This window comes from Melozone crissalis, unplaced genomic scaffold (assembly GCF_028551555.1).
Source record: "Melozone crissalis strain CALT ecotype California unplaced genomic scaffold, PUWL_Pcris_2 ptg000061l_1, whole genome shotgun sequence".
Classification (NCBI taxonomy): domain Eukaryota; kingdom Metazoa; phylum Chordata; class Aves; order Passeriformes; family Passerellidae; genus Melozone; species Melozone crissalis.
The window spans coordinates 5,652,501-5,680,283 of record NW_026535839.1 but is presented as its reverse complement, the minus strand read 5'-3'; the positions used below and the strand labels follow the sequence as shown (position 1 = coordinate 5,680,283).

The following is a 27,783-nucleotide window of genomic DNA, read 5'->3' as shown; positions in this document are numbered from 1 at the left end:
AGCACCTGTGACCTGAGCTTCAGAATTGGTCAGAACCTGAAAGGAAAACCAAGGAGACATGAAAAAAGCAGGCTTGGGAGTGCTTAAGACAATGGTGCTTTTTCCGCCCATCTATTTTTTATGAGCATGTTGTGTCTTGTGAAAAGGGAAAAGCATGTTTGTCCAAATGTCACCAGGAATACCTCTTGATTTGAAACAGCTTCAGAAAATGCTGGCAGGTGTTCATTTTCATGACAAACCTTTGTTGTAACAGCTGGAAAACAAACACAGCTTAACCAGATTAACAACAGATTTCCTCTGTAATGATACAGCCTCATTTCTTCACCACGGGTCTTTATTCTGAGGATCTCAGGGTATTTTAAAAGGCTGTTAAATACCTATCCCCATTTTTCATGTGGGAAGACTTCAGTTGCAGGGACAAGAGGTTTGTCCAAAGCAAGTGGAAAGGCAGAAAAAGAGCACTTCTCTGGGTGGTCTCCATAGAAACCCAAATCTGCACTCTTTTTCCCATTTTCCTGATCCCTACAGAGTGTGTGACTCCAGTCAGGAGCCCTTCTTCATTTCAGGCTGGGCACTTTTGCAGGAAGGGAATTTCAGGATGTGGGATGTGAGGTGAGCCTCACTTCAGCTCTACTGTGTTATCAGCAGAGATTTACTGTTCAAGGTTTCCTATGCAAATGTCAATACTAAATTGTTAGATTTTATTAATCTGGTGCAGAGGTAATTAAATTTGCTTGATTACTTATAGACTCCTTTCTATACAACAATAATGGCTGGGAGCTGTGGCCATGGTTTCATATTTCCTCCTGATTTACAATTCCTGATTTGAGCTGACAAATTCTGTACCAAATTCCGACTCGAGGTCAGATTTAGAAAATACAAAACCCTGCAAATTCAAGGAGTTCAGAGCTGATTTAGCTCACTGTCACATCCTAAGAGGTGATGGGCTCACATTGGTGATGTAGCTCTTAGGCTGCTCTGTGTTTTAAACCACTGAGTTTTAAGAGAAAGGGTTTTTTAATTAAAGAGTCAGCTAAGAGGATGGCTTTGCCCATGGCTAAGCATGCTGTAGAGAGTGAGCCTTAGTGACAAACCAGTTTCAGGCAGATGTGCTGCCTCCCCTGCATGGAACCGAGAGTAATGACTGCACTCAGCACCCTTCTTCCCCTCCCCTCTCACTGCTGCTGAATCACCACTGCATGAGAAGCTGACCAATTTGCTGTTTCATTGCTATTTGTGTATTTAAGGTCCGTTTTGAAGGATTGTCTGGCAACGTTCAGTTTAACGAGAAAGGACGCAGGACCAACTACACCCTCCATGTGATTGAGATGAAGCATGATGGGATCAGAAAGGTAAAGCAGGGAGTGACCAACATCCTGTGTCAGCTTCCAGCCCATGTCTGAGAGGCAATGTGGCTGGGTCTCAACAGGCATTCCTGCTCATGAAAATTTGTTTGTGGACAAACAACAAGGGCATTCCCAGCTCTAGGCATAAGCAAAGCCAAGCAATAGGGAGGACTCATGGTACTGCTAACAAAATACAACGTTTGGAAGGTGTCATCAACAGCAACAAGGGCATTTCAAGTGTGGCAAAAATTTTCCAGGATGCTAAGACTTGGTCAGCTCACCTTTGCTATTGGCACAGTGTGTTGGTGCAGGCCCAGCTCTAGGTCTGGCTTTGCCCTTCCACTTTTCCAAGGATAAACAAAGGCAGAGCCAGGCAGAAGCTGTTTGCCCCAACCATTGTAAGTGAACCCTTTATGTTGACCTAATTCTGTTTTCCTTGAAGTGACAAAAGCTTTAGCACTAACCACGTCCCAATAGCTACACAGACCTTTGTGCTCTTCTGAAGTCTTGATCCCTTTTCTGTATCCCAGGCTCTTTGAAAAATCTGGCCTTATTCAGAGATGCCAAGCCCTTGAAACATGAATCCTTTTGAAAATCTGACTTTAGGTGCTTATGTCCCACTTTAGATACCATGTATTTGAAGAACAGAGAATAACTCAGTTATTCCTTGATAAAGAAGAGTTACTACGTCTTTTGGAAAGGGGCATTCTCTGCATGTCCTCAGTCCCCTGAAAGATAAAAAACTTGTTTGAAACCAAGAAAAATGTAAATAATGAAAGTTCCATATTTACAGCCCCTATCTCAAATTTATGCTTACATATGAGAGCAGCAGGTGTGAGATCAAAGCCCCCCCCCCCCCCAGTCTAGTGAAAAAAGGCAAATTTTCTTTGACAAATAAAATAAATGTGATTTTGAAGCTGTACAAAGCAGTCGTCCTCCACTGCAAAGTATTCATAAGAGGACAAAGGCAGCATCATGCCCAATTTGGGTCTCTGAACTTCAATAAGTTGGCAGTCTGGAGAGTCTAGAGATGAAATTGAGTGTATTGATTTTTCTATGTATTTACCATCAGAAATAATATTTGTTTGGAAGACAATGCCATGATGCATATTGTAGTTTAGACCTACCAGGTGAGAGGTGCAAAGCAAACATCCACGTCTCCACTTTTGTCGCCCTAGGGCAGAGCTTTGAAAGCCCTTTAGTCACTTTCCATTCTTTTTGTCTGTGCAATGAAGAGTGATTAGAAGCATGCAGAGATTTTTTTTCTCCTCAGCTGTCATGATCTCTAATCTGCCATCATCAGGTTCCTGGTCATGCCCTGGTTAATACCTTTTCCCATTTATGATAAGAAATTCCTTTCATATGAGCAGAGCTCAGGCAGCTTCATACTTACATGAGGTGATGTAAAACCTCTTATAAAATCAAGCCCTCCAAGTGGATAACCTCAACCATGATCTTCCTAGAGATATTTGCCAGCACTCTGCTTTACCTGCAAGGAGTGATAGAGCTGCCCAAATCCCTGATTATTATTAAGTAGAATTTAACCTCAGAATTTTTCCCTTTATAAATGCTCAGTTTATTCATAACCCCAAACTTTTGACACTGGCACAGGAATGGGGGAGAAGTTCTGACTTGATTTTTTGTCCTGTTGTCTCAAGATGTCCTGAGAGTCACTCCTGTACTCATGCAAGCTTTCAGCTGCAGGATGATTTTTCATCACCCTCTAGCACTCGCACCTGCAGCAGACAAGCTCACCATTAGAATAAATTTGGAAGTCACACAGGGAAAGTATGAACTTTCTTTGTAGGAATGGCAATAATCTCCAGTACAATGTGATAAACGTTTTTGCATGGCACTGTGCTACTGTAGCACATCATGCACATTATTAATTTCAGGCTGTAGGCACAGTGGGATGGGGAATTTCCCTGTCCCCTTCACCGAAGGCATGAAAAATCAGGAGAGGAGATTTCTGGCTGGGTATGAACATGCAGAGAAGGCTGATCTGACTTGGATGACCCTGTTACTGTACCTTGGCTAATATTCCAAAGCCGTATTAATCCTGGTTTTGTATTGGGCAGATTGGTTATTGGAATGAAGATGAGAAGCTGGTCCCAATAGCTGTAGATACTCAAAGTGGCAACGAATCTACGAGCCTGCAGAACAGGACCTACATAGTCACAACTATCCTGGTAAGTGCCATGACTTCCATCCCAGCTCTCCCTCTTCCCCATCTCCCTGATGTGCAGGCTCCCTCTTCCCACTCATGAGCCCTTCTTTGTATTATATCATTTTTATAGTAGCAATAATAATAATAATAATGATGATGATAATGATAATAATAATAACAACAATAATAGCACTTACTGTTTCCTGCCAGCTCCATAAAGGTATCTGCAAATTGCTGTGGCTAATTAAATAGGTATTAAAGAGCCCTCATGCTTAAGTGTAGAAAATACAAAAGATTATGACAAGATAGAGGCATCAACACAGGCAAATCAGGAACATTGTACCTGTGGTTTGTATTTATCCCACAGAATGGGGGCTGCAGTTTTGGGAAGGATAATCTGTTTTGTTCAGAGAGGATGAATCATTGCTTTAAAAGCAAATCTCCACTGTAATCACGAAGGAATAATAGGTAGCCCACAATGTATGGTATCATGTATTGTGTCATTGTATACACTTACATGCAGAAACGTGAAACATTACTAATTTGTTTGTTGATTGCTTACTGGGAGTCTGCAGAGAAGATACAATACCCAAACTGAGTTAAACACTTTAAGGCTCTCTCCTGTCCAGCAGATTTGATTCTCTCTGTGCCCACACAGGCAGGCATGGCTTTAAAAATTCACAGCTCAGATACATTAAATACCCCTTACAGAACTACACTGAAAGGTTTGCTGCCCAAATCCTGCCAGCTGCTCCATTCCCCTCAGGTGCATCACTGCGGGAGCTGCACACAGATTCTGCATGAATAAAAAGAATATGCCACAATAAAAAAAAAATTCAGACTCTGTACCTTCTAGATTAAGCCCACGGTGTGTTGGCTGTATGTGTTGGCACAGCAACACAAAGCCAGAGCTTTGCAGGGCGACCAAAAGCTGGTGTGCACATCTGGGACGAGGAGTGGGGCTCAATGCTGCTCTTCTGTGTGCCAGGAGGACCCGTACGTGATGCTCAAGAAGAATGCCAACCAGTTTGAGGGCAACGAGAGGTACGAGGGCTACTGCGTGGAGCTGGCTGCCGAGATTGCCAAGCACGTGGGCTACCACTACCGGCTGGAGATCGTGCGCGACGGCAAGTACGGCGCGCGAGACCCCGACACCAAGACCTGGAACGGCATGGTGGGAGAGCTCGTCTATGGGGTGAGTTTCCAACCTCAAGGTGTGGGAACCCAGCACATCCCTCTGGCAGTTCAGGATGGCCAGGACCCCTGCCAGGGGGCTCTGACACCCTGGCACAGAGCCCAAAACACCTGTGGGTTTGACCAGTGAAACAAATTACCTACCTTATATGAAGATCAGCAAGCCACAACAGTTTGGGTAGAATAATAGTGAAGTTATCACAGGGTGGAAAAGTAGATTTTTGGGGTTTTTGGTATGGGGGCTCAGGAGGCAAGATGGAGGGAATTGGGTGTGTCCAGCCTTTCTCCTTCTTCCTGGTCTCCATCTTCTGCTGTGATGTTGGCATTTACAGATTGGTTTAGAGTAGAAGCTCACTGTCTAACATAGGTGATAGGTATTGGAAAGTAATTGTAAACATTGCATACATAGTTTTTAGTATAAAGACATAACAGTGCCCTGGGGGCAGGCAGTGTGCCTGGAACTGTCCTGCTGGATGGACCTCAGCAGGGCAGGAGAAAATTTTTTATAGATAAGATACAATAAACAACCTTGAGACCGAGAAATGAAGAGTTCTGACTCCTTCAAGAGCTGGGCTGGGAAAAGAGACTTTCTAACTTTTCTCAGGGTCACTCTGACCAGCTAAAGATCCCAACAAGAAGGAGTTCTGCCCTCTCTCAGCCTGAGCTCTCCAGAGGACTGCAGCTCAAACAATCAGCCCAAGTGAAATGTTTTAATTTAGGGGAGAGACGGCACATTCTGTGCCTATGGAAATGTCAAAACGTTTTCTTTCAACAGTTCCAAGATTCTTTTTCTTTACCTTTTTAGAAGAACAAGTATCAAAAGGTCATATTTTCCCACGGGTAGAATCTCCAAATTTTACTCTGTTTTATATTTGCATGGTAATGGCAGGATGAAAGAAAAAGATTTCAAACACTCAGCACATGAATGGTGAATGGAAGGATGAGATTACTTTCTGTCCAGCCACTCATTTCCATCATCAGGGATGTACACCTGCACCCTACACTTCTAAACCTGGTTTGGTGTGATAGTTCATGCTCTGTGATGTTTAGGACATTCCTCAGACAGAGGGATCTAATTTCCCTTTCCCTACAACGGAAATCATGCAGGGAGCATCAGTCCCCAAGTCCATGTGAGACTGTGTTGGAGTGGGGACGATCTGTCTCCTGATGGTAGCTCCACTGTAAATGCTGCCAGCCATTTCAATGCATCACCCTCTCCATTTTCAAGATGGACTGCAAAATTAGTGGAGAGTACATATCAGTGTGCTGGAACATTTTTCCTCTTCTCCTGCATCAGTTATGCAATCAAAAGACAGTTCCTGATGGAAGTAAACATCCTGACATCCTCTTTCAGGAGATTGGCCTTTCCTTGCCTCTTTTGATGTCTGGATGATAAAGCTCTTTTAGAGAAAATCATCTTCATCATATTGTGACATCAGTGGATAAATCAGATGAGAAGAGCTGGGTGGCTGCAAAAAGAAAGTGCTGTGATTTCAAAACAGATCTGGTAATCAGTAGCGATAAAATGGAAATAATCCACCAATATTATGGGCTTCTCCTTTTTAACCTTTTTCTTGGAATCGGTTTTGCCTGATTTCTTCTCAGATAGCGAGGTTAAACAGAGATCAAAGGATCATACACTGCAGTTAGTAGATACATTTTATTCCCAGTCTGAAAATCTCTTTTCTGTCTCATTTTTCAGAGGGCAGATGTGGCTGTGGCACCATTAACCATCACCCTGGTTCGAGAAGAAGTTATAGACTTTTCCAAACCATTCATGAGTTTAGGTATATCAATAATGATAAAAAAACCTCAAAAGTCCAAACCAGGAGTTTTTTCCTTTCTGGATCCTTTGGCCTATGAGATCTGGATGTGCATTGTTTTTGCCTACATTGGAGTGAGCGTTGTCCTCTTCCTGGTGAGTCGCTTCAGCCCCTACGAGTGGCACACTGAGGAGTACGAGGAGGGACGGGACCAGCCAGCCAATGACCAGACAAATGAGTTTGGGATATTCAACAGCCTCTGGTTCTCCCTAGGAGCTTTCATGCAGCAAGGATGTGATATTTCTCCAAGGTGGGTTGCCTTCCCCAATCAACCTTCTTCCAGTTCTCATAGTTTAATCTTTCTGCGTGCTTTGAAGCTGAACAGGTTCTACTTTGACCTCCTTTCCTGAACCAAAGTGGGGCTTTGTGAATCAGTTACAGACTCAGAAAGGATCCAAAAGTTCACGGGTCTCACAGCTGTGAACTTGGGACCTCAAACTTGACACCATGAAAATACCATTTAAATTTTTATTGGGGAGTTCTTTTGAAGGAATTTACAGAAATTATAACAAGCTTTTCTAAAGCCGCTCAATTGCAATCAAATTTTGTCAGTAACTTATTTTGTTGCTACTAGAAATAATATGATTTTAGCATTATAGGGAAGATAAAAACTTCCAGCAAGGTAGGGAGAAATAATAGGTGCCCAGTGAAAGGTTATATGGTCTGTGCTCCAAATATGGAGCACAATGAGTGGCTTAATTGTTACTGGCCTTTAAAAAGGTTAGAGAAAGACCAAGTTACATCCTGCTTTCCATTTCAGCCAACAGTTCTGCTGCCTGAAAGTTCAGGTGGACCCAACATCCAAAGTGTCCCTAAAGGAACTTTTTGGTGAATGACTCTTGTGATTTACTTGGGTATTTTTTACTTCCTTTTGGAGGCTTTGTCTCCCTTCTCTTCAAAGTTTCACCCAGAAATACTCATCTTATGGGTGAAGACAGTGGGCAGAGGTTGATTTCCAGCCTGCTGTGGTGGCATCAGAGCTCAGGGAATGAGAAGGAGACACAGCTCCATGGACAAGGGGAGATAACTCCGTGCAGCTCAGCACAGCCCCCCTAAGATGGCAGGGAAGACTGAGCACCAGCTTTTTGGCTATCAGATGCCAATTTATCCAAATGTTAATGAGCTTGTGATAGCAGGGAAATAACAGCCTGCAGGGCACTTTGATAGTGGCAGCCTTTATGAATATGTTTTATTATCTGATCATTGATTAGTAGGAGGCTGGACAGAGAATCCAGAAAGTCTCCCCAGCAGAGGGAATTTCAACTTTATTGCTGTCTTGTAACCAGCCCCATGCATTAGGATCAGGTTATTGTAATTTTTATTCTCATTGTTGTTTTTGTCATTATTTTTATTTAGAAAATAAAATGTCTTCCTGTGAGGCCATTTCAATAGGTGGTTTCTGATCCAAGGAGGAGCAGAGAGAAGTGAAAAGCTGAGGCTTTGAGGAATAGCAAATTTGGTAACATCTTTAATAAAAAGTGTCAGGGAAAGATCAGTGGGTTTGATCCAGATAACAAGATTTGCCCTAGCTAAACAACATCCTTTGAATCACCATTTCAAAGTGTGATTTTATTTTGCTTTGAAATGGGAAATGAGAATTATTCCATCATTGTTATTTTAATGTTGGTTGATTTAATCATCCTGATAATGAAAATTACAATTTCATTGAAGCCAATATTTTCCCATGGAACGCAAGAGCAGTTTCTGACTGCTACAACTATTGGCAAGATGATAAAAACTTAAAAATTAAATACGGGAATTATTATAACTCCCAGTACTCTGAGTACAGCTCCTTGAGATGGTTGTAAGGGGAGAGGGATATTTTTGTGTGATGTGAAAGCCAGGAGGAAGCAAAGAGTGAGAATTTCTGTAGGATGTTGTTGTGCAGAAAGGCTCTGAGCCCGCTCCCTGTTTCACATGTATTTTTCACACGAACCCAGTGCAGGATTTCTGTGACACATCACTTAGAAATGAACACTTGGTAGAATGACACTGTGGGCAGGTGGGGATATCTGCTCTATTCTAATATATTTCCTATGTGCTTGCTTCTAAACTTATCTCTACTATCTCTCAGCATCTCCCCAGTAATGCATTAACCAACATAAATAGCTTCTGTTATACATCTGTTCTGTCATTCTCTCCCCAGCAGAAAGGAGCAAGTGCAGGGGTGTATTTTGTTTTTGTAGAGGTTTTTTGGTTGTTTATTTCAGTTTTGTTTTGGAAAGGACCAGGGGAAATTTGTCTGAAGGTTTGTTTGTTATTTTTCCAGATCGTGCTTGTTTTAAGTGCATATGCCACTATGTATTTATCATTAAAAAAAAAGAGTAAGATCAAAACCACAGACACATCACTCAGCACAGCAGGTGGTGAAGTTTGCAGCAATAACTTCTCTTGTAAATGTGCATTCCTCAGTCTCAGACCAGTCTCCAGGGAACTTCGATGCCCCAAAGAGACAAAAATTCGCTTTTGAAGGAAATTGTTGTCCTTTTTAAGGACAGTCTTACTAGGCAGAGCTTTAAACAGGCTTTTAAGTACGTTGGGGACAACCAACCAAGGACTTTAAAGACCCACTGTGAATTTAATGACCTGTGGATGGCCAAGAGAGAGCAGAGCTGTGGGTTATCCGCTCAGAGCCTCTTTGCAGGAGGTCAACTGAAGCTCTGAATCCTTCACGTCTAGGCATCGACTGGGTGGATGGGACAAAGGGCAGGCAGCAACCAGTCATGGAGAGTCCCAACTGGAGCTGTGTTGTGCCTTTGGGTGCTGAAACACGAGCATGAGCAGGGAATCCATCCAGGAATGACTCCCTGGTAAATGTGTGGCTTCAAACTAAGGGGGCTGAGAGCTCTCAGACATTTCCCACTGGAGTGTGTGCCCACCTTCTGCACCATCACTGACCCCACTGGGTGTGGAACAGTCCCTGCCAGCACTAATTTGCCCTGGTTGAGGTGAGACGGCCCCTGTTGTTGCCCTTAAAGCTCTCAAAGCAGGGGCTGGTACCCAGCAGGGTAAGGGAGAAGCAGCAGCTCGGAGCTGTGCTCAGCTCCACAGGGACAGGCAGGAATCAGTGACTCTGAAATGGGCCATAAACCATTAGGCTTTGCTAAGTGCCACCTTAGCTTCAGAAAACTGCAATGAAATTGCAAAAGCACTCATTAAAGGTGAAATACAGACCCAGAAGGGAGCTTCTCAGAGCAGGCATCAGAGGTAATAAATAACCCACAGCCAATAGCAAGAGCCTGCGGAAAGAAAAATGTGAAGTAAATATGACTCACATTGTACCATTTTCAGAACTGTAATTTGATAAATTGTCTTCAGAGCTTAAAATAACCACAGTGTGTAGCAGCTGGAAGGGGTAGGACCTTGATAAAGTCCAGCACGTTACAGCCATTCCTCACTTAGGATGGACTTGAGACCTTTCAGAAGGAGAGTGAGGGGAGGCTTGGGCTTCCCATCTCCTCTGCAGCAAAACAAGGCATCAGAATTTTTCATCTTCTCCATCATTTTCTGCAAAATAAATAATTTGACTGCTGTGAAAAGAATGGAAAAACAGGGAGCAAAATAGCATCTCTTGTCAGCTTCTTATCTTGATCTCCTATTTTTTATCACAAAATATGTTGCTTCATATGGTTTGAGCCCAAAAGCAATTTCTTGTATATTGAAGACTATTAAATTTAATCCAGTTATTCTTCCTGTGACTCAGAAAATTTACGTTTGACTAAAATGAAATACATTTGGTTAAAACAGATCTTCCAGAAAGGCATTTTTTCTTCATTTGAAAATACCATGAGCTAGAATAGACAGTTACTCTCAGCTGAGTTGACGGCAGGAACCTTGTCCCATGTCAGGTTTGGCAGGTGGATAAATATTACACAATATCACCTGGTGAATGCAGACATCAGTTGTGCCTTGCCAGAGGAAAATTAAATAAAGATCTCCAAAAATTAGCTTCACTTTTTGGAGCCTCTCTTTACTGTTGAAACAAAAAGGATACATATTCTGAATTCAGATCAAAATCTGCTGTGAGTAGAAGGGAAATGCATACTCATCTCATGGCACACTGGGGTATCTTGTCATGATAATTGGGCAGCACAGCTTGAAATCACTCATTATAATCTGTCTCATAGAGAACAGAGCTGGAGATGTCGTGGTCAGCCTGTGCTGGGAGTGAATGGTGGATGAAGCTTTCATCCCATCTGAAAGAGAGCCTGGACAGAGGAAGCTTTCATCCCATCTGTGTCTGAGAGAGAGCCTGGACTGGGGATGCTTTGGGAGCATCAGCAGGGCTGCCTGAGCAGGGAGAGCCTCTGTGCAAGGTGGGACCACAGCTGGGAAATGCTCAGGTCACACCAACATTAAAATAACAATGATGGAATAATTCTCATTTCCCATTTCAAAGCAAAATAAAACCACACTTTGAAATGGTGATTCAAAGGATGTTGTTTAGTGTGCCCTAAAAACTGTGGGGTTCAATGTGGGCAAGGAGACATGGCTCAAGGTACCATCCACCCTCCAGCTGGTTTGGGATAAAGAGCTAACAGGGTTTTCCCTGACCTGCAGAGGCTTTGCAGGGTGCACTGGGCTGTGCCAGGCAGTGACCACAGCTGGGTGTGCTGAGCAGGGAGCTTTGCTGGCAGAGATGATGGATGGCTGCACTCCCAGGCAGGAAGGAGAGAGATAGATGCTGGCTGCTCTCCAGTCAATAAATACAATCTATTATTTATAGGCATCTTGTGGACATGGTTATTTGTTTTTTTGTGACATGGGAACAGTGCTCTGGCTGATCTGTGCTGTGTGCTCATGTTCACTGCTCCTCCTCAGTCTCACTCCTGCATTCCATCAGAGTGGTTTGTCTGGGGAACAGCAATCCAGGTATTTATCATGTACCTGTAATTAATGCTGAGCATTTTCCTCTGCTCTTTTTCCTGTTTATTTACATTTCTTTTTAGCCCAATTGAAAAAAGTCACAGGAGACTTCAGATTTTGAAAGGCAGCAGCATTTTAAATTCCATCAAGATCTTCCCAATACTGAAAGGGTTTAGCCAGTTTTTGGGCAAAATCTAAATCAGAAATTGATTAGAACAAATACCAAAAAGTTGTGGGGGTTTTTGTTTGGTTTTTTGGAATTTTTTTTGGGAGGGTTTTTTTTTTTTTTATTGAGAGGTTTGATTTGGATTTTTTTTCAAGGAAATTATTTCTGTCCCATCCTTTGTAAACTTACATTTGCAGGGTACTTACTTATTTTGCTAAAAATTTAGCATTAGAGAAATTAGAACCAGCTGCATTTAGCAATCAAAAGGAATTTAATTCCTTCCTGAAAAGAGGGCTGAGCAGGGGTATTTATCTGATGACTCTTCTTGATTTCAGTAAGTGTCTTCTCTAACACTCCAAGCATCTGCCTTGAAAATGGCCTCAAATTGCACCAGGGGAGATTAAAATTGAAGTTTAGGAAAAATTTCTTCACTGGAATGGTGGTCAGGCATTGGAACAGGCTGCCCAGGGAAGTGGTGGAATTGCCATCCCTGGAAGTGTTGAAAATACATGGACATGTGGTTTAATGGTGAATTTTAATGGCAGCAATGTGGAAATGTTGGACTCTGATCTCAGAGGGCTTTGCCAGCCTTAATGATTCTGTGGGGACAAAGCTCAGGTTCATTCATTTGTGCTGGTTTGCTTGAAGTGGTGAGCTGGCTTTCTTTGAGAATAAAAGTAAGAAAATCAGGACTTCAACTTCTGGAAAAGTCTCTTTGCCTTATAAAAGTGATTGCAAATGATGTTGCAATTATCTCTACCTGGCAGAGTTAATTATGTCCAGGGAGAGCAAGCTCAGGTCACAGGGTAACAGCAGCACTTGCAAATCACCAGGAACTGATGACCACACTTATTTCTAAAATGCACTTAACCAGGGAAGTTACTCACCAGAGGAACAGCTTGACAAATTGCACAATATCCAACTGAACAGTCCCCTTTGGAGTCTGTGCACTTCCATGGCAACCAGAGCGTGGCAGCCAGGGGAAAATGGAAATTCTTTTAAAATAATCATCTTTGCTGTCCTTTTTTTTCATTTGGAAAGAAGGAGGAAATAACCAACCGAGAGAGCATTGTTGCAGTGATGCAATTTGTTCTGTAAAGGAAAAATTGTCTTTTGAATTTGCACACTCTGCCATCTGAAAATGTCTAAATGCTGCAGAGGTAATGAATGCTTCCTCCACTGACCTGTAAGCTACTTCCTCAGGATGCTTTTCCTTTCAGGCATATTTAATCATTCTCCCACAGTTCTGACTTTGGGCCTTTGGCATTGAGGTTGCTGGGGGACAGCAAGAAATTTGCTGAAACTCCTCCCATTGAGTGATAGATTCACTAATCATTCCACCAGCTGTGTTTAAGATAAGTCATCAAACACTTCATCTAAAAGCAGATATATTAGCCTAAAAATACTTTTGCAATTTCTTTCTTCAGGATTAAATAGATGTTTCTCATATTTTTCGTTGAAAACAAAGTTGAAAATAGCAGGGAAGAAAGTGCATTTCCCTCTTTTTTAAAATATCTTGGGAAGTTTTATATGAAAGAGGGTAGATTTGGAATAGATATTAGAAAGAAATTCTTGCCTGTGAGGGTGGTGAGGCCCTGGCACAGGTTGCCCAGAGCAGCTGTGGTTGCCCAGAGCAGCTGTGGCTGCCCCATCCCTGGAAATGTTCAAGGTTGGGTTGGATGGGGCTTGGAGCAACCTGTGAAAGGTATCCCATGGCAGAGGATTGGAACGAAATGAACTTAAAAATCCATTTCAACCCACACCATTCTGTGTTCTCTGACATGGAACTGGAAGGTGCTGTTTGTGTTTCTAATGCTGGGCACTGACTCAGGATGATGAGGAGCACTAAGATTTACAGAGCTGCCTTCTGACACTCAGAGCCTCCTCCCTGATTGCAGCAGGAGACTCTCAGAGCCTCCAGGGACCCCCCTGCTGTACTCAGACTTGCTGATTTTCAGTCAGTGAGAGCAGCAGGCTTTTTCCCATTTCCTTTCCTCTCAATAACAAGTTGTTCCTGAGCAGTCAGCTCAGCTGGGCTCTGCAGGCAGGACTGAGTGTGGTTGTGTCGCTCTAATAGTTAGGTCGACTGCCAAGTGTTTTTGTCAAAGAATAAGGGTTGTGAGGAGCTGAATGGCCTCCACCTCCCTCAGGTGCTGTCCTCTGCAAGGCTGCCTCTCACACACTGCTTTAATGTTGGCACTCCAAAAAAAAATATTGTAGCTAAGATGGGAAGCCCTGAGCATGTTTTCACAGGGAAGCCCTGCTTAAATAACTCTTCCATATGCTGTACATTACTTTTATCAGCACTGAGATACCATGTGCACACTCACTGGATACACATTCCAATGAGCTTTGAACTCCTTGATTCAAATTGCTCTGGCTCAGGAAACACAAAAAGCATGCCCAGCTGCTCCTTGCTGGTGTCATCCCCACAACTGGCCTTCCACTGGGAGGCTCAGAGTTCTGCCTTAATTCCAATGGAATTTGGCATTTGTCACAGACATCTTTTATGAAAAATCCTTTCCTTAGGAATTTTCCTCCTGAGAAGCTGAGAGGCCTCAGGAACAAAGTGAAAAAATAAATCATCTGCTGCTGTGGAATGCAACGGGTGCATCTGTGATTGGCGCATGCTGGTTGTTTCTAATTAATGGCCAATCACAGTCAGCTGGCTCAGACAGAGAGCCAAGGCACAAACCTTTGTTATCATCCTTTCCTATTCTATTCTTAGCTAGCCTTCTGATGAAATCTTTTCTTCTATTCTTTTAATATAGTTTTAATATAATATATATCATAAAATAATAAATCAAGCCTTCTGAAACATGGAGTCAGATCCTCATCTTTTCCCTCATCCTCAGACCCCTGTGAACACTGTCACAGGCATTTATGGGGCCTATTCTGCTTTTGTGTCAGATTTCATCCCAACTACTCATCCTTGTAATTGGGGAAGCACCATACCCCTTTTTCATGAAAAGTTCAGGAATCCATTTGTTCACTGAACAATTGGTGTTACCAATCCCATGGTAACACCCCAAGATGATGAGAAGTTAAGACAAATTTATTGAAATAGGACAGAGATATTGTGTTATGCATTGTGAAAGGCTTGAGGAAGCCAAGTAACTGGGAAAAACAAAATGTGGATCTTGCTAAGAAATTGGGGCAAAAATCGTTATGTGCTTGGGCAGAGTCTGGAGTTGGAGAGGGCAGAGCCTGGTGTCACCTCTGAAGTCTTTCACACTGTCTTTGCCTTCCCTCCATTTCCACATGGATCAAAGGAGCAGCTGGAGAGCAGCTGGAGCAGCTCATTCATATGCTCAGATGGCAGGAAAGGGCACAGAGCTTGTGCACACAGCCCTTCCCTTAAACAGCAGCAGCACACTTGATGGCATTCAATCTATATAATAAAATCATGCAGTAATTCTGATTAGTGCCTACCCAGAAGAGTTGCTGCTTACCCTCAGATCCAAAGGCTAAGCAGCAATAATCCAATCATGGTAATCATAACTTACTACTTTGATCTTCAGATAAAAGAGTCTATAGAAGTGCAAAAGTGTTACATCACTGTTATTTGGACAACTTCAAAGCGTGTTTTATACACTAATGAATTCTCCCAACTCAGTCTGATGAGGAGTAATAGGAGGCGGGTGTGTGAACAGAGGAGTAGAGGGGAAGGAGATTAGTCCTCATGTGGTGAAAGGGAAAAGGCATAAAATAAGCACTTGTGCCCTGTGTATAGGTGTGAGATGTGATGAAGAGTACACGAGGGTCCAGCTGCAGGAGCCAAGTGCATAGGATGCTCTCCCAGGGGAGGAATTTTCTCTTCTCTCATTTCTTGAAGCTTGCAATAAGAAGAAAAAGCTCAGGCTGCAGAGAGGAAAACAGAGGGAGAGGGCAGCTTTTCATCTCAACAGTGCTTCTGAAGCCTTAAAAAAAGATTTTAAAAATCGCCGAATGGATCATGGCAGGTGAAATAGGGGAGAGCAGAAACACTGAATTTGTTTTCCCTTCACTGTATGGGGGTTTTAATGTTAAAGCACAGGCACACCTGTGCACATAAAACTCTTCTAAAAACACTGTCTGGGGAGAGCAGATTCATTCCTCACCACTTCTACAAGAGATATAGTATGTCTGTCCCTGTTCAAAAAAGAAAAGCTCCAAACTGAAACTATAGAAAATCCACTTGTACGGTCCCGGTGAGGAATCACATTTTAAATTAGAAATGAGAGATAAAATGAAGGGAATATTTGGAAAGATTGCCAAAGTTAATATCTTCCAGTGCAGAAAATACTCTCCTTCCAGAGCAAAGCCTGTCTCTCATCAGACTGGGAAATCTGACAAAAGACAGGAAAAAAATTAAGCAAAATGAACGAAGGCAAGACTCCCTGGAAGAAGTCTGAAGTAGGTTATTGTAGCATTATTGCCCAGAAGTCTCAGAAATGGAGCTCTAGTGTGAGCAAAGGTAGATGGCTAAAGAGGATCTTGGAAAAATGAAGAACTGATGGCATATAATCCAAAGCATATTAAATCTTTTGGGGGAAAAAAGCAGCTTTTTCATCAAGTAGACTTTGAAGAAGAGACTGTGGGAGACCATATGGAATCCAGCAACTCAGTAAAGGACATTGGCACAATAGGCTGTTGCTCAAAAAGAAGGATGAGTGCTGCTAAATTTGGGGCCACCTGAGGTTGAGGAAGTTCCTGAATAATGAATCTCCTGGGGCTCTCCAGCAACTGCTTCTGACAAAATTTTATGCTTGTCACCTTGTGAGTTTTTCTCAGCAAAGTGAACAAATGTCATCAGAGTGAGAAAAATACATGAAGAGCCTTTTTTACAGTGAAATTTTTGCTCAAAGGCATGACGAGAGTTGGGGTTTTAATCCTTGTAGTGGTAGCTGGCAAAACAGCAGAAGAGGGATGACTTTGCCTTTCTCTGGGGCTGCCAAGCAGCCCAAAGTGGCCACCTGTTTCTCAGCAAATCACTAGCTAAACATCCATCCCTTCAAGCACCCTGTCTGCAACAGGGAGAGGCACACTGTGTGTATTTTAGAGGATGATCAGATCTACCTCTCTGCCTTTCAGCTATACTCATTTTTTCTTAGGGTTCCATCTCATCCCTCTATCCTGGCCCTGCATTTGTACTGTCTTTAGCTGCCCTCTGGAAGAGTTGAGTGCTTTATCCTGTATTTTTAAGGTTAAACATCTCATTTCAGCAGCCAGGGATGCTGTGCAGGATGGCAGTGATACCTCAGTCCTGCAGTTCTGCTCCATTGGAGTATTTTTATGGGTCCTGCTGAAGTTCAAGAGGGCTTGCTGCCCATGTCAGTTCCAGTTTGTTTGGCATCTTGTGCTTCCAACACCCCTCTAGCAGAGCAGGTGAGTTGTGCTTGCTGAGAACCCACAGGTGTTGTTTTGGACACACAAGGGCACAACCTGCAAAGTGCTGTGCAGTGCACACATCACCCATGCCCTGCATGGCTGGGCCCATTTGATGCTGCCTCTGCCTGCTGGGATTCAGTGTCTCAGGAAGGGGAATTGGGCAAAGCAGCAGCTCAGAGGTAAATTCCACCTGGTGCCATTGCTTCAGGCCACCCACCCAGGACAGGTTCATCAATGTGATTCATCCTCTTCTCCCACAGCTGGGAGCTAAATTAGAGAGATGGAGTAAGCTATCCAGCATCCCATAAAGTAGCCGGGCTTCACAGGGAACAGAAAAACCCAGCTCCTGGATGCTGGTCCTCTGATTAGGCTTAGGCACCTCTTGCCTGTCAGAATGCTAAGTGAATGTCTGGAAAACAGCACGGAGCTGCTCCTGCAGTCATGCTTATACTTAGCACTGCAGTAATCCAGGGCCCAATGAGTGGAGAACCACAAGTGGCATGATGCATTTCTGACTAAGCAGGAAAACTCATTTTAGAATGAGGTTTTGCCCATTAAAGGGAAATTGAAGGGGGAAAATATGCCAACATATTCTGCAAAAGAAGAGATGAAACAGTAGGAGAGAGAGCATACACTGCTGTCCAAAGCCATTAGCTTAGGCAGAAAGCAACAGTAAATAAACCATGATTTATAATTAACGCCTCACAGATATACATCCCCCTGTTGAATCTGGGAGATTCTGTGTGTTTGCAGAGATCACATTCAGTTGATGCAATATTTACACTGTGAGCATCCACAAGGCCCCTTCTTAAAGGCACTTCTGCTGGGATTCCATAATCCATACTGCCTCCTCTCAGCACGTTGAATTTGGGGTGGGATGGATTGGCAGGGTTTGCCTGAAATCACAAGAGCAGATCTCCAGCCCATATGCAAAACGTAAGAAGCCCTAATTTTTTTTTTTTCCTTTTCTTTTTAACAAGAATTAGAGAAAGCAAACCAGGACAGAGCCAGCATGGGATTCCTAGTGCCTGTGCACCCTCAATTTCCTTACCCTGTCTCCCTGGTTAGTGTTACCCACAGGGAGCCAAAATATGCAGCTCTTAGCTCTGTGGAAAAGTTGTGAGATATAAAGAAAGAATTTGTCCCTCTGGGAGAGGTAAATGAGAATATCAGTGGAAAACATTCTTACTTCTGTATTTGTAAGGGCTTTCCTATCACTGCATGTTAATGCCCAGCACTGCAGTCAGGGCTCCAAAGTCTTGTACCAGGAGCTAGGATTCAATAACAAGTAAAAACAAACTCATATGGCAAGAAAATTAGTAATGCAGCATGAACAGAGAAACTTGCATTATGATCCCTCGAATTTTGTGGCAAGCAGTTGTGAGCTCATTCAAAACTCTCCATGGCACAGCAGAAAATAAGAGGATAAGAGCTCTGCAGTCTGTACTTGATGGATGCACCCAGAGCTGATCCCAGCTCCACAACTCCACACTGAATTTCTTCCTTTGCCTTTTCAGCAAATATGGGGTTCATGTCAGGAGGTAAAGTGGTGAGACCAACCATGCCAGATGGTCTGTGACACAGAGGAAAAGCAAAGCCCTTTACATTGACAGAGTTTAATATTGAAAATTTGCTTAAAATAAGAGCAAAACTGGTGCAAAATGCATGCAATTAATCCACTACTGAGTCAGATTTCAGGCAGAACCATCGAATTGTCTAGATCAGTATCAAATTCACAGAGCTGTGTTGGAGATCAGAGGCTCTGTGTGGGTAGAAGACCAAAAGTGGATTTGACCCACAATCAGTAGCACAAGCATAGAAGAGCTTTTCTTTCAACAGTTTTGCATAAATTCATTCAGTGACAAATGTGTCAGTTGAGCAAGTGAGCCTTTATTAGACTTGAATTTAGCAGCAAATCTGGGAAATCCTCCCAAAGCAACTATGGCTTCAGGATCCCAGATTTGCACTTCTAATTAAAACACTGTCAGTTTAGGTGTAATTCTCCATAAGGAATGGATTTGGGGAGGGGGAAGGGAGAAGTGGGAGAGAACTGAGCCGGTGCTTGAACAGTTTTCCAATGAGGTTTATTCTGTATATTTTCTGATGATCTTGTTAATATTTTTTTGCAAAAATGTATTGTTCTCTTCTAATAGATGGCAAAGCAAAAGCAAACTCCTGCTGGCTTTTCCTACCTTCCATGAGGGATAAGATCAAAGAGAAAATTTTTTGATCAAGGATTGCATTTTGTTTTAAGAAATGAGATTATAGATGCATGATTTTCTATTCCTGTATGATCCATCAATGCTAAGGCTAAAATATTCAAACAAATCTCTTCCTGGGAACAAAGGGAACTTACAATTCCTTTCTGTGTTCTGCTGGTAAGATGCAGTTATTTTTGCAAGGAAAGGTTTTTAAAAAGTCATGTAAGTAAAAAAAAATTATTACTTTCAGCTTGGCCATCTGCAGTATTTTTATTGGGCAGATTTAAAGTAGCACATTTGAGAATTATCTTTTAAATTATATATGCAGTAGGTAAGGATATAATGTACTATAAATGCTAAAAGATAATTATTTGTAAGAGAAAGCAGAAACAAAATTGTTTACCATGTTAAAATTATACCATTTAGTCTTTCAGAAATTAAACTATAAGTAATAGCAAAAAGCAAAGCTTGAACAGACCCAAAACAACCATTTTCAGAGTGCTACTTTTAGAGGACATTTGCAACCGTTATCTTTGCATTCCAAATGAGAATATTAAGGCTTTATTTACAATTTCAGAGTTTTCCACGGTCCTGAAATCTTGGTTCCCAGCCAGCTCTAATTTTAAGTAGATTGTGCACTGTGGATAATGAGGGCAGAGTATTTACTACTTACTCCTGCAAGGGTAATGATGGGAAGGAGCATCCTGTTCTTGCCAGTTCTGGGAGGCACAGGCAGGATCCCAAGCCAGGGACAAGAGTGGGGGTGTGTTATTTTACACAGCACAGGCAGGGATAGAAGAAGAAATCAAGATATCTTATTTTGGATTGTGTAGGAAAGAAGAGTCTAGGTGCAGAGGAAATAACATAGGTTGAAAAAAGTACAGTCTGGTCTATTTAGATATTTTACCCCTTTTTGCACCCCATTAATGAAAACTTCTTACACTGTTACCCTTGCTTATTTTAGTCCAATTTTATTTAGACCCTGCTGTTTGCAATGATAATGAACATAAATGAATGCAGAGGTCAAAACAGACAGATCCAAATATCTGAGCCTTAGCACATCTTTAAAGACCTAACCAGGGTGCTCAGTCTCACCTGAGCTCTGCAGGGGCTGAGTTAGTGACTCCTTTCCACTCAGCAGGGAGCTGATTCCTTAACGTTATGCTTGAACAGGTACAGGGACACGTCCTCATGCAGGAGGATTTAAACCCCACAGCACCCATTAGTGAGGAGAGAAGGACTTGAGCCAGGGCTCAAGCTGCAGAACATTTCTGTTATACAAGGTCATTTTTTGTTACCCAGCTCCAGAGTGAGACTTTCAAAACCTCGCAGTGACTTCAAAGCACAAAATGCATCTACTCCTCTGTGACTGCTCTTACTAGAGCATAAACATAAATTCTAAGTCCCACTGGTTTTTGACCAGGCTTTTAGCTCCCTAATGTTGAAGTCACTCATGTCAGAAATCAGACAATATCTCCTAAATTAAAAAGGCACTTTGTAAATGTGCCCTGTGATGGAGGCTCTGCTGTTCATCTGCTGTGTCTACAGAAGGAGCAGAACAAGGTGGTAACAGATATTACCTTTGCAAGCACTTGCCATTTTAAGCAGGCATTGGCTCAGTCTAAACAGACAAGAGAAACCCAACTAGTTCTGTCCAGCCTGTGTTCACTGCTCCTGGGCCAGGGTGTCACGGGGATCACATCTGTGGTGTGGTGTTCATCATGACTATCATTACATTCCTTATTGCACTGCTCTGTTCTTCCAGATTCTCCATCACTGGCCAGCTCTCCCTGGTGCTAACAGTCCATGTCCTGCAGGTCCCATGGGCTCAGTGTTTTCTCTGCTGTGCATTTCAGCAGTTTTGGTTCACAGCTTCCAGCTCCAGGTCAATCCAGCAATGAGGGCAAGCATTGCCCACTAGCAGTGTCACAACAAAACATCACTCACTCACGAGGCCCCTGCCATGCTGGCAGCCCTAGCAGCTGCTGACCACCTCTCCTCTCCTCCACAGCCTGTGAGAGTGAGCACATCCCTCCTCCTGCCATGAGGAGGAATGACCAGCACCAGCAGCAGGGACAGCCCAGATGAAACCAGTCCATGATGGACACATGAATCCTGCCTGCATCCTTCTGTCTCCCTGGGGAAAGAAAAAGAAACAGCCCATTCTCCCTCCTCCCCCAGCCCTCCCTGTTACCTTCCAGGCTCAGCAGCCCCAAGTTACTTCTCCATGCTGTCAGTGCCAGGTGTGAAGCTGGGAAGCACAAGCCATCTGCAGCTGAGGGCAGGCAGCCCCCTGGGCTTAGCTGGTGGTGAATATCACCAGGATGTTGAGGGTCTGGAGGCAGGAATCTGGCTGACTGCAGCTGAAGGGATTGAAATCAGTCGCAGAAATATCTCAGCTTCATCAGGAAGGAAAGGCTTTATAATTTGCAGCTGGAGATGAATGTGATTATTTGCCATGCAAATGGATTTTGCCAGCTCAAAGTGGCCTTCATCAGCAGAGATTGTTGTATTTGACATTATCTGGTTACTTTTGTTTAATGCCTCTGTGCTTTTTCTGAGCGCTTCCTTCCCTGAGCACACATCATCCAGACTAATTTTCTTCCTCTTCCTCATCAATCTGAAGATGTGTGCATTGAATCTATAGCTGCCTCCCTCCCCAGTCCCTCTCCAAATATGAAACAAATGGTGAAGCTGTATGTGCTGACAGTCCTGCAGCCTGAGTGTTCTCTGCAGATGGGACACAAGATGCTCGCATTTGTCTCACCTAACTTTAGCCCTTAGCTGGACTGGGATATCTCTGTTACCATCCCATAAACCATATTTCTGCAGAGTGACTCAGATCAGCAGAAAGACAATGCTGAAACATGGTCCCCTGTGGAGAAATAAATGGTGTTTCTCACAGGCAGGTCCTCCTTAGCCAGGCTGTCTGGCTTTATCAAACAGCATTGTATGTTCCCTTCTGTCTGGGACAGCGCTCTGCATCTAGAGAAGGAGCATATAAATAATTTAGACAGAATGCCTGAATGCTGACATCATTCTAAAATCCTCTTCCACTCTTAAAAAATATCTGAAAATATTTTAATATTAATGCCTGCTTGACTTATTTGCCTCTATAGCTATCAAATGGTTAGTTAATTGGCTATTTGAGTGCAGACAGTACAAAACACCTAGATTTTAAAGCATTATTATGAACATCTTGTCTAACCATCTGCTGAATACAAAAGAGAGAATGTCAGTAGGCAAATTATTCATTAAGACCATAACTCCTCTCTGAGCTTCAATATGTCTTACAGAAAAACACAGGGGTTGTTTTGTTAAACTTCAGGCGATGGAGGAGCTCACCAGAAGATCACAGCTGGGCTGTGCTTCTGGTCTGGTTCCATGCTGGTGCTCCTTCCTGCCAGGGTACATGGTACAACAGAGACCTCAACAGAGGCATTGTTGATGGGCATTGCCCCCTGCCCAGCTAAACTTTCTCATAATTATCTCCATATCTTGTTATTAATATTGTACTCTGAAAGGAATTGAAAATCAAAGTAAATTCTCTCTGTTTATTGCTAATTTTTTTTCACTGTGAATTTATTTATCCCCACTCTAATTACATCAACACCTTTAAAAGCAAATTAGGAACTGAGACAGACTCCTGGCTTCCTTGGAAGCAGCTGGAGAGTGCAACTTTGGGTAAATGGCCAGGTAATGATGGGCCTGCAAGCACAAGCTGCACCTTTCAGGCCTTCCCCCTGGTCCTGCCTGACTCTCCTCTCTGTGCCCAGGTCTCTCTCCGGCCGCATAGTGGGTGGCGTCTGGTGGTTCTTCACCTTGATCATCATATCCTCCTACACAGCTAACCTGGCTGCCTTCCTCACCGTGGAGAGGATGGTGTCCCCCATCGAGAGCGCAGAGGACTTGGCCAAGCAGACAGAAATCGCCTATGGCACCCTGGAAGCTGGCTCCACTAAAGAATTTTTTAGGGTAAAAAGGAAACTTTAATGCAAACGTTTTTCTAAGCTTCTTGTTTGGCAAGTCCTCCAGGTCCGTCCTCTCTCGTCCTCAGCTCAGGTCTGGTTTTTTTTCACTTGCTTCCCCTCACCATGTTACAGCCTGCCAGAAGATTGGCAGTGACTCCAGTGCATGTGATATTCTGTAGTTGTGAACACAAATATGGAATATCCGTGAGCCTCCCCACGTTACCAAGGACCTGCTCTGAGCAACTCCAAATGAAACCGTCTCCAGATTTCCAGCTTGGCTTGCCCTTGGTTTGATCTGCAAAATCACTCTGTACAAGAATATAAAATCAGGGATTGATCTAGGCCCTGGTGCAGAAGTGGTAACAACCTGTTACCCCTTTTGGCTTCCTTGGCCTGTTTGATGTGTGGGTGTGTGTTCAGTCCAAGCTGGAAATCTCAGGGGGCACCCAAACCTCCGTTAACGCTTCTGTTGGGTTTCTGCTGTCCTACGCAGCGATCCAAAATAGCAGTGTTTGAGAAGATGTGGACGTACATGAAGTCAGCCGAGCCCTCTGTTTTTGTGAGGACGACGGAGGAGGGGATGATCCGGGTGAGGAAGTCCAAAGGGAAGTATGCTTACCTCCTGGAGTCCACCATGAACGAGTACATCGAGCAGCGGAAGCCCTGCGACACCATGAAGGTGGGAGGTAACTTGGACTCCAAGGGCTATGGTATTGCCACGCCAAAGGGCTCTGCGCTCAGGTAAGTAGCTTGGGGTTGCTTCCTTCTGCCAAACCACCCAGCAAATCAGTGTATGCACACAGTTCAATCTCCATTGCCATGTTAATCATGAAAGCTTGGGGTAAGGAGGTGGGGGAGGTGGAGGAAAAAAGGGTTGTGACCGCTCAGTGGGATGTGCAGGGAAGTAAAATGCCCAGCTCCCACTGAGCAGCAATGGGAGTGTCTAATTCTTCGAGCCCTGCATTTGGGAACTGGATCCTGGCTGATCCACTTGCTATGAATGTGTCTGCTGTATGAGGTGATGGCAGGGGGCTGCTGTGGTGTAACCATTGGTTTCACAGAGCTTTATCCAGAAGGGACGCTCATCCTGTGCCATGTGAACTGCACAGCTTTGCAGAGTATGGGATTACCCTGGCTTGGATCCATGCTTGCAGAGGGAGTTCTCATGGGGAAAGCATTTTGGTGTTCCCTAAAATGGAATGCTGGTGGAAGAGGCGGGAAGTCCACTTTGAAAAGCCCTGCAAAGGGTGTTTCATTCCCTGAGTCAATTCAGATCCCAGCAAGCACCAAATTTATAGCAAGTCCAAAGGGGTACAAACACTGCATTTCTGAGCCCAACCTGCAGCTGCCACATCCCTTTGCCTACTGGCCTGTGAAGAATCTTCAGAGACCTTCCTTTAAAAGGATGAACTCTTTAAGAGCACATACTCAGCCCTGAGTTGTTAGCAGAGCCTGGGCACTGCAACCAGCTGCACTCGAGGACATGAGCATCCATCATGAAAACTGACCTGTTCAGAAGAGCATTGCCACAGTCCCCAGAGTAGTATTGTGATCTTGGACATGTCAGAAGTGTGGTTCCTTTTGGCAGCAGCCATGTCAGTTCCTCCTGTTACAATCATGAGGAACATGAGTTGCAATGGTTTAGTAAACCATTAGATTACCAAACCAAACCATGAGATTACCAAACCATTAGATCTCAGGACCTGTAGCATTAAGTAATCAGAATGATACTCTAATGTATTTCATTAGTTACTGAATTATTTATTAATGGAAGCATATTGACCAGAAGTGTACATGTGGCCTTATAGTTGTTTGTTAACATAACCCAATGCAGACATTTAATCCAAGATCTCTGGATTTCTAGAAACCAGATTATTACCAGATGACCATTTGCAGAAGGATCTGTCTGGTCATATAGTGTCCAACCCAAAGCCAGCCCAAAAAATCAAAGGTGCATCACTGGTAGTGGACAAGACCCAAGGATTTTGATTACTACAGTCCTTCAGTCAGCTCACACTCAACTGAGCACTTCCAATACCAGCAGTAACTTTAGAGAAGCTGGTGTGACACCCTGCAGGTGATAACCTGCACCACCAGTGCACATGGTCCAGAAGGAAATTCTTGCATCCAGTGCAGTTCAGGCTCTGAAATGACTCAGGTACCTCCAGCTGAAGGTGGACATATTCTCACAGCTTTGAGATGCTTTCTGATGCACACCCTCCACTGTTTGTTTTCAGTCTTGCAAATATGGAAATTAGGATCCAGGGATGATTCTATTTAATTAATGACTTATTTAAACATCAGTCTTGGATCCTAATTTCAATATTATAAAAACAAACAAACAAACAGGAACATCCTACCTGTCTTGTAATTTTCAGCATGGGAAAGAGCCATTTTTCATGCTTCAAAGACAAATAAACCACAAGAAAGAAAATCACATCAATCATTTTACTTTTGCAACCCCAAACATCCCTCTGCTAGGCATGACTCCAAAAAATTTCTAACATTTCTTTCTGTTTCCTCTTTTTCATCCTGGCTGCATGTAGAACAAATTTCTTATGGGCCTAATGGCAAAGGAGGAATGCTTGATTTTCCATCTGATGGTGTTTCTTTGGAACAGTTCCTGTCCATTTTTTTGTCCCATTGTGTCTGTTTTGTTCCTGTTGTTTTAACTGTTTTAATCTCAGTAGCTCCCTACAGTCCTCGTGTAGTGTCTGTTCTCCCCCTGGGGTCCTGCTCGTGAGAGGTTGCCCTGAGCAAGGGGACAGCCCTGAGGTGTCTGCCCAGCACGGCCATCCTGCCTCCCACTCAGTCTCCATCCTCACCCACTCCCATCCACAGAGCAAAAGCTCTGAGCCAGGATTGCAGGAGGTTTGTGACCCAGGTCTCTCTTGTATCATCAGGTGTGTTTTAGAAGCTGGGCATTGTAGCTAGACCAGTTTTCCTGCGTTTAGGATAGCTAGTTAGGAAAGAATCCTAGAGACAAACTACAGGAGCATTCACCATATATTTTTCTTGCTTCTACATGGGCAAACAATGTCAGGATGCTGCCACAAAGGAATGAAAACAAGGTTGATAATCCAGAAATAATTCTACATGTGGCAGTAGGTGCAAACAGCCTTTTCAGAAGATCAGAATCTTTCAGAAGATTTGGTCTCTTGGACTGCTAAAAGAAATTACTTCTTCCTCCTAGGTGAATCTGGCTTTGAATATCTTTGACCTCTAGATGTTAAACATTTAGTTATATTTAAGCATGTCTGAGAAGGGCAGTAATGGGAGGGCAGAAATTTCACTTTTCAACACCAGTGAATTCAATCTGTGATCCTGCCTGACATGAGATTGTTTCTCTGCTGCAAAACACACCCATTTACCCAGCAGGAGATCTTCTCCACTGCTGGACAAGTGATCATAAAGAGAGGGAAAAGCCAAATTATCTGAAACAGGGTAAAGAAAACCTGAGAAATTCCTTGTAGGTCTGGACTCAGGGACTAGAGAGGTTTTTGAGATGGCAATCTGTGAGAGCAAGTTCTTCAGAGCAGCCATATTGACATTAAAGTTCCATTAAACAGAAGTCAGCTTTCCCAGGGTCTGTGAGTGAACACAAAATGTTCCCTGTTAAAAACCCACCTTGATTCAGGACCCCAGACTTTTCAGTCTTCCATCAAAATACAGTCAAGGTGTAGTACAGCTTGTTCTGTGTTCTCCCTGGGAGCTGGAGAGGCAATTAACCAAAATGAAGCTTCCTAGGAAAGAAAAAACATAATGTTCAGCACATGGCTCCAAAAATCATATTGCTGATAATGTGCTCAGGGAAACAGCAATACATTTACTTTGTTAACACCTTGTACCCACATAGAAGCTGCAATGTATTTTGGCTCATTAGTTAACTAATTTTTCACAGATGGTTCAGGCATCAGAGTGCTAAGTAACCTGTATTCTGTTTTAGGAGACAGAATAATTATGATTTACTTAGTGTCAGATTCTTTTTGGACCTACACTCACATGTTCCCATTTGCTTTAAATGCAACCAAAGTCAGGCTCTGACCAAAATACCATTGGAGCTGAAAAGGGAAACTATTGATCCACCTTCGAATCTACACCTTCGCCTTCTCTTGGACTGGTAGCAAGCTTGACTGCATCTGGATTTTGCTTTTTGAAGGCAGGCTTCTGCCTGAAGGAGGCTCCCAGTCCTTGTGAAGGCTTCAGTGCTCGGATGGGATCCCAGCAGGCAGAGCCATGGCGGGCTCGTGGAGGTCAGCACATTCCTCTTGCTCACAGTCAGCTCATTTTTGAACTGCAGCATAGGAGAACAGCCCCCTTGGCCAGGGTTTCCTGCTGTGGCACAGAGCACAAATTCTGAGATGGGAGCTGCAAGGTCCTTGGCCTTCTTAAAGAACTGTTTTATTGACATTCAAGGTGTGTTGGTGTATTGTTCATCCCTCCACCACTTCCATAATTTTTAAAACCCTCTCATATTTGTGCCTTGCTGTGCCCAGCTTTGTACTTCCTTTTCATGCAATGTCAACACCAACATTGCATCTGATACCCAGCACCCAGAAAAGAACAGTGCCCATGTGCAGAGCCTGTAAAACTCACCACTGTACATCCTGAGCCAAGGTGCTGCCTCAGATGTTCCCCACTGGAGCAGTGAGATGCGAACAGCTCTGAAGGCAGACTGC

General features: G+C 43.4%; 1 protein-coding gene across 2 annotated transcripts in view; it reads left to right on the top strand.

Annotated features, from left to right (window-relative positions):
* The window catches only part of GRIA1 (glutamate ionotropic receptor AMPA type subunit 1), a 119,115-nt gene that overhangs the window by 79,189 nt on the left and 12,143 nt on the right, over positions 1-27,783 (top strand). For both annotated transcript variants that reach the window (XM_054288104.1, XM_054288105.1), the window contains exons 8-13: positions 1,248-1,352; positions 3,425-3,535; positions 4,502-4,708; positions 6,410-6,780; positions 22,910-23,108; positions 23,598-23,845. In XM_054288104.1, coding sequence (XP_054144079.1) covers positions 1,248-1,352; positions 3,425-3,535; positions 4,502-4,708; positions 6,410-6,780; positions 22,910-23,108; positions 23,598-23,845 — 1,241 coding nt within the window. The remainder of the gene's footprint in view (positions 1-1,247; positions 1,353-3,424; positions 3,536-4,501; positions 4,709-6,409; positions 6,781-22,909; positions 23,109-23,597; positions 23,846-27,783) is intronic.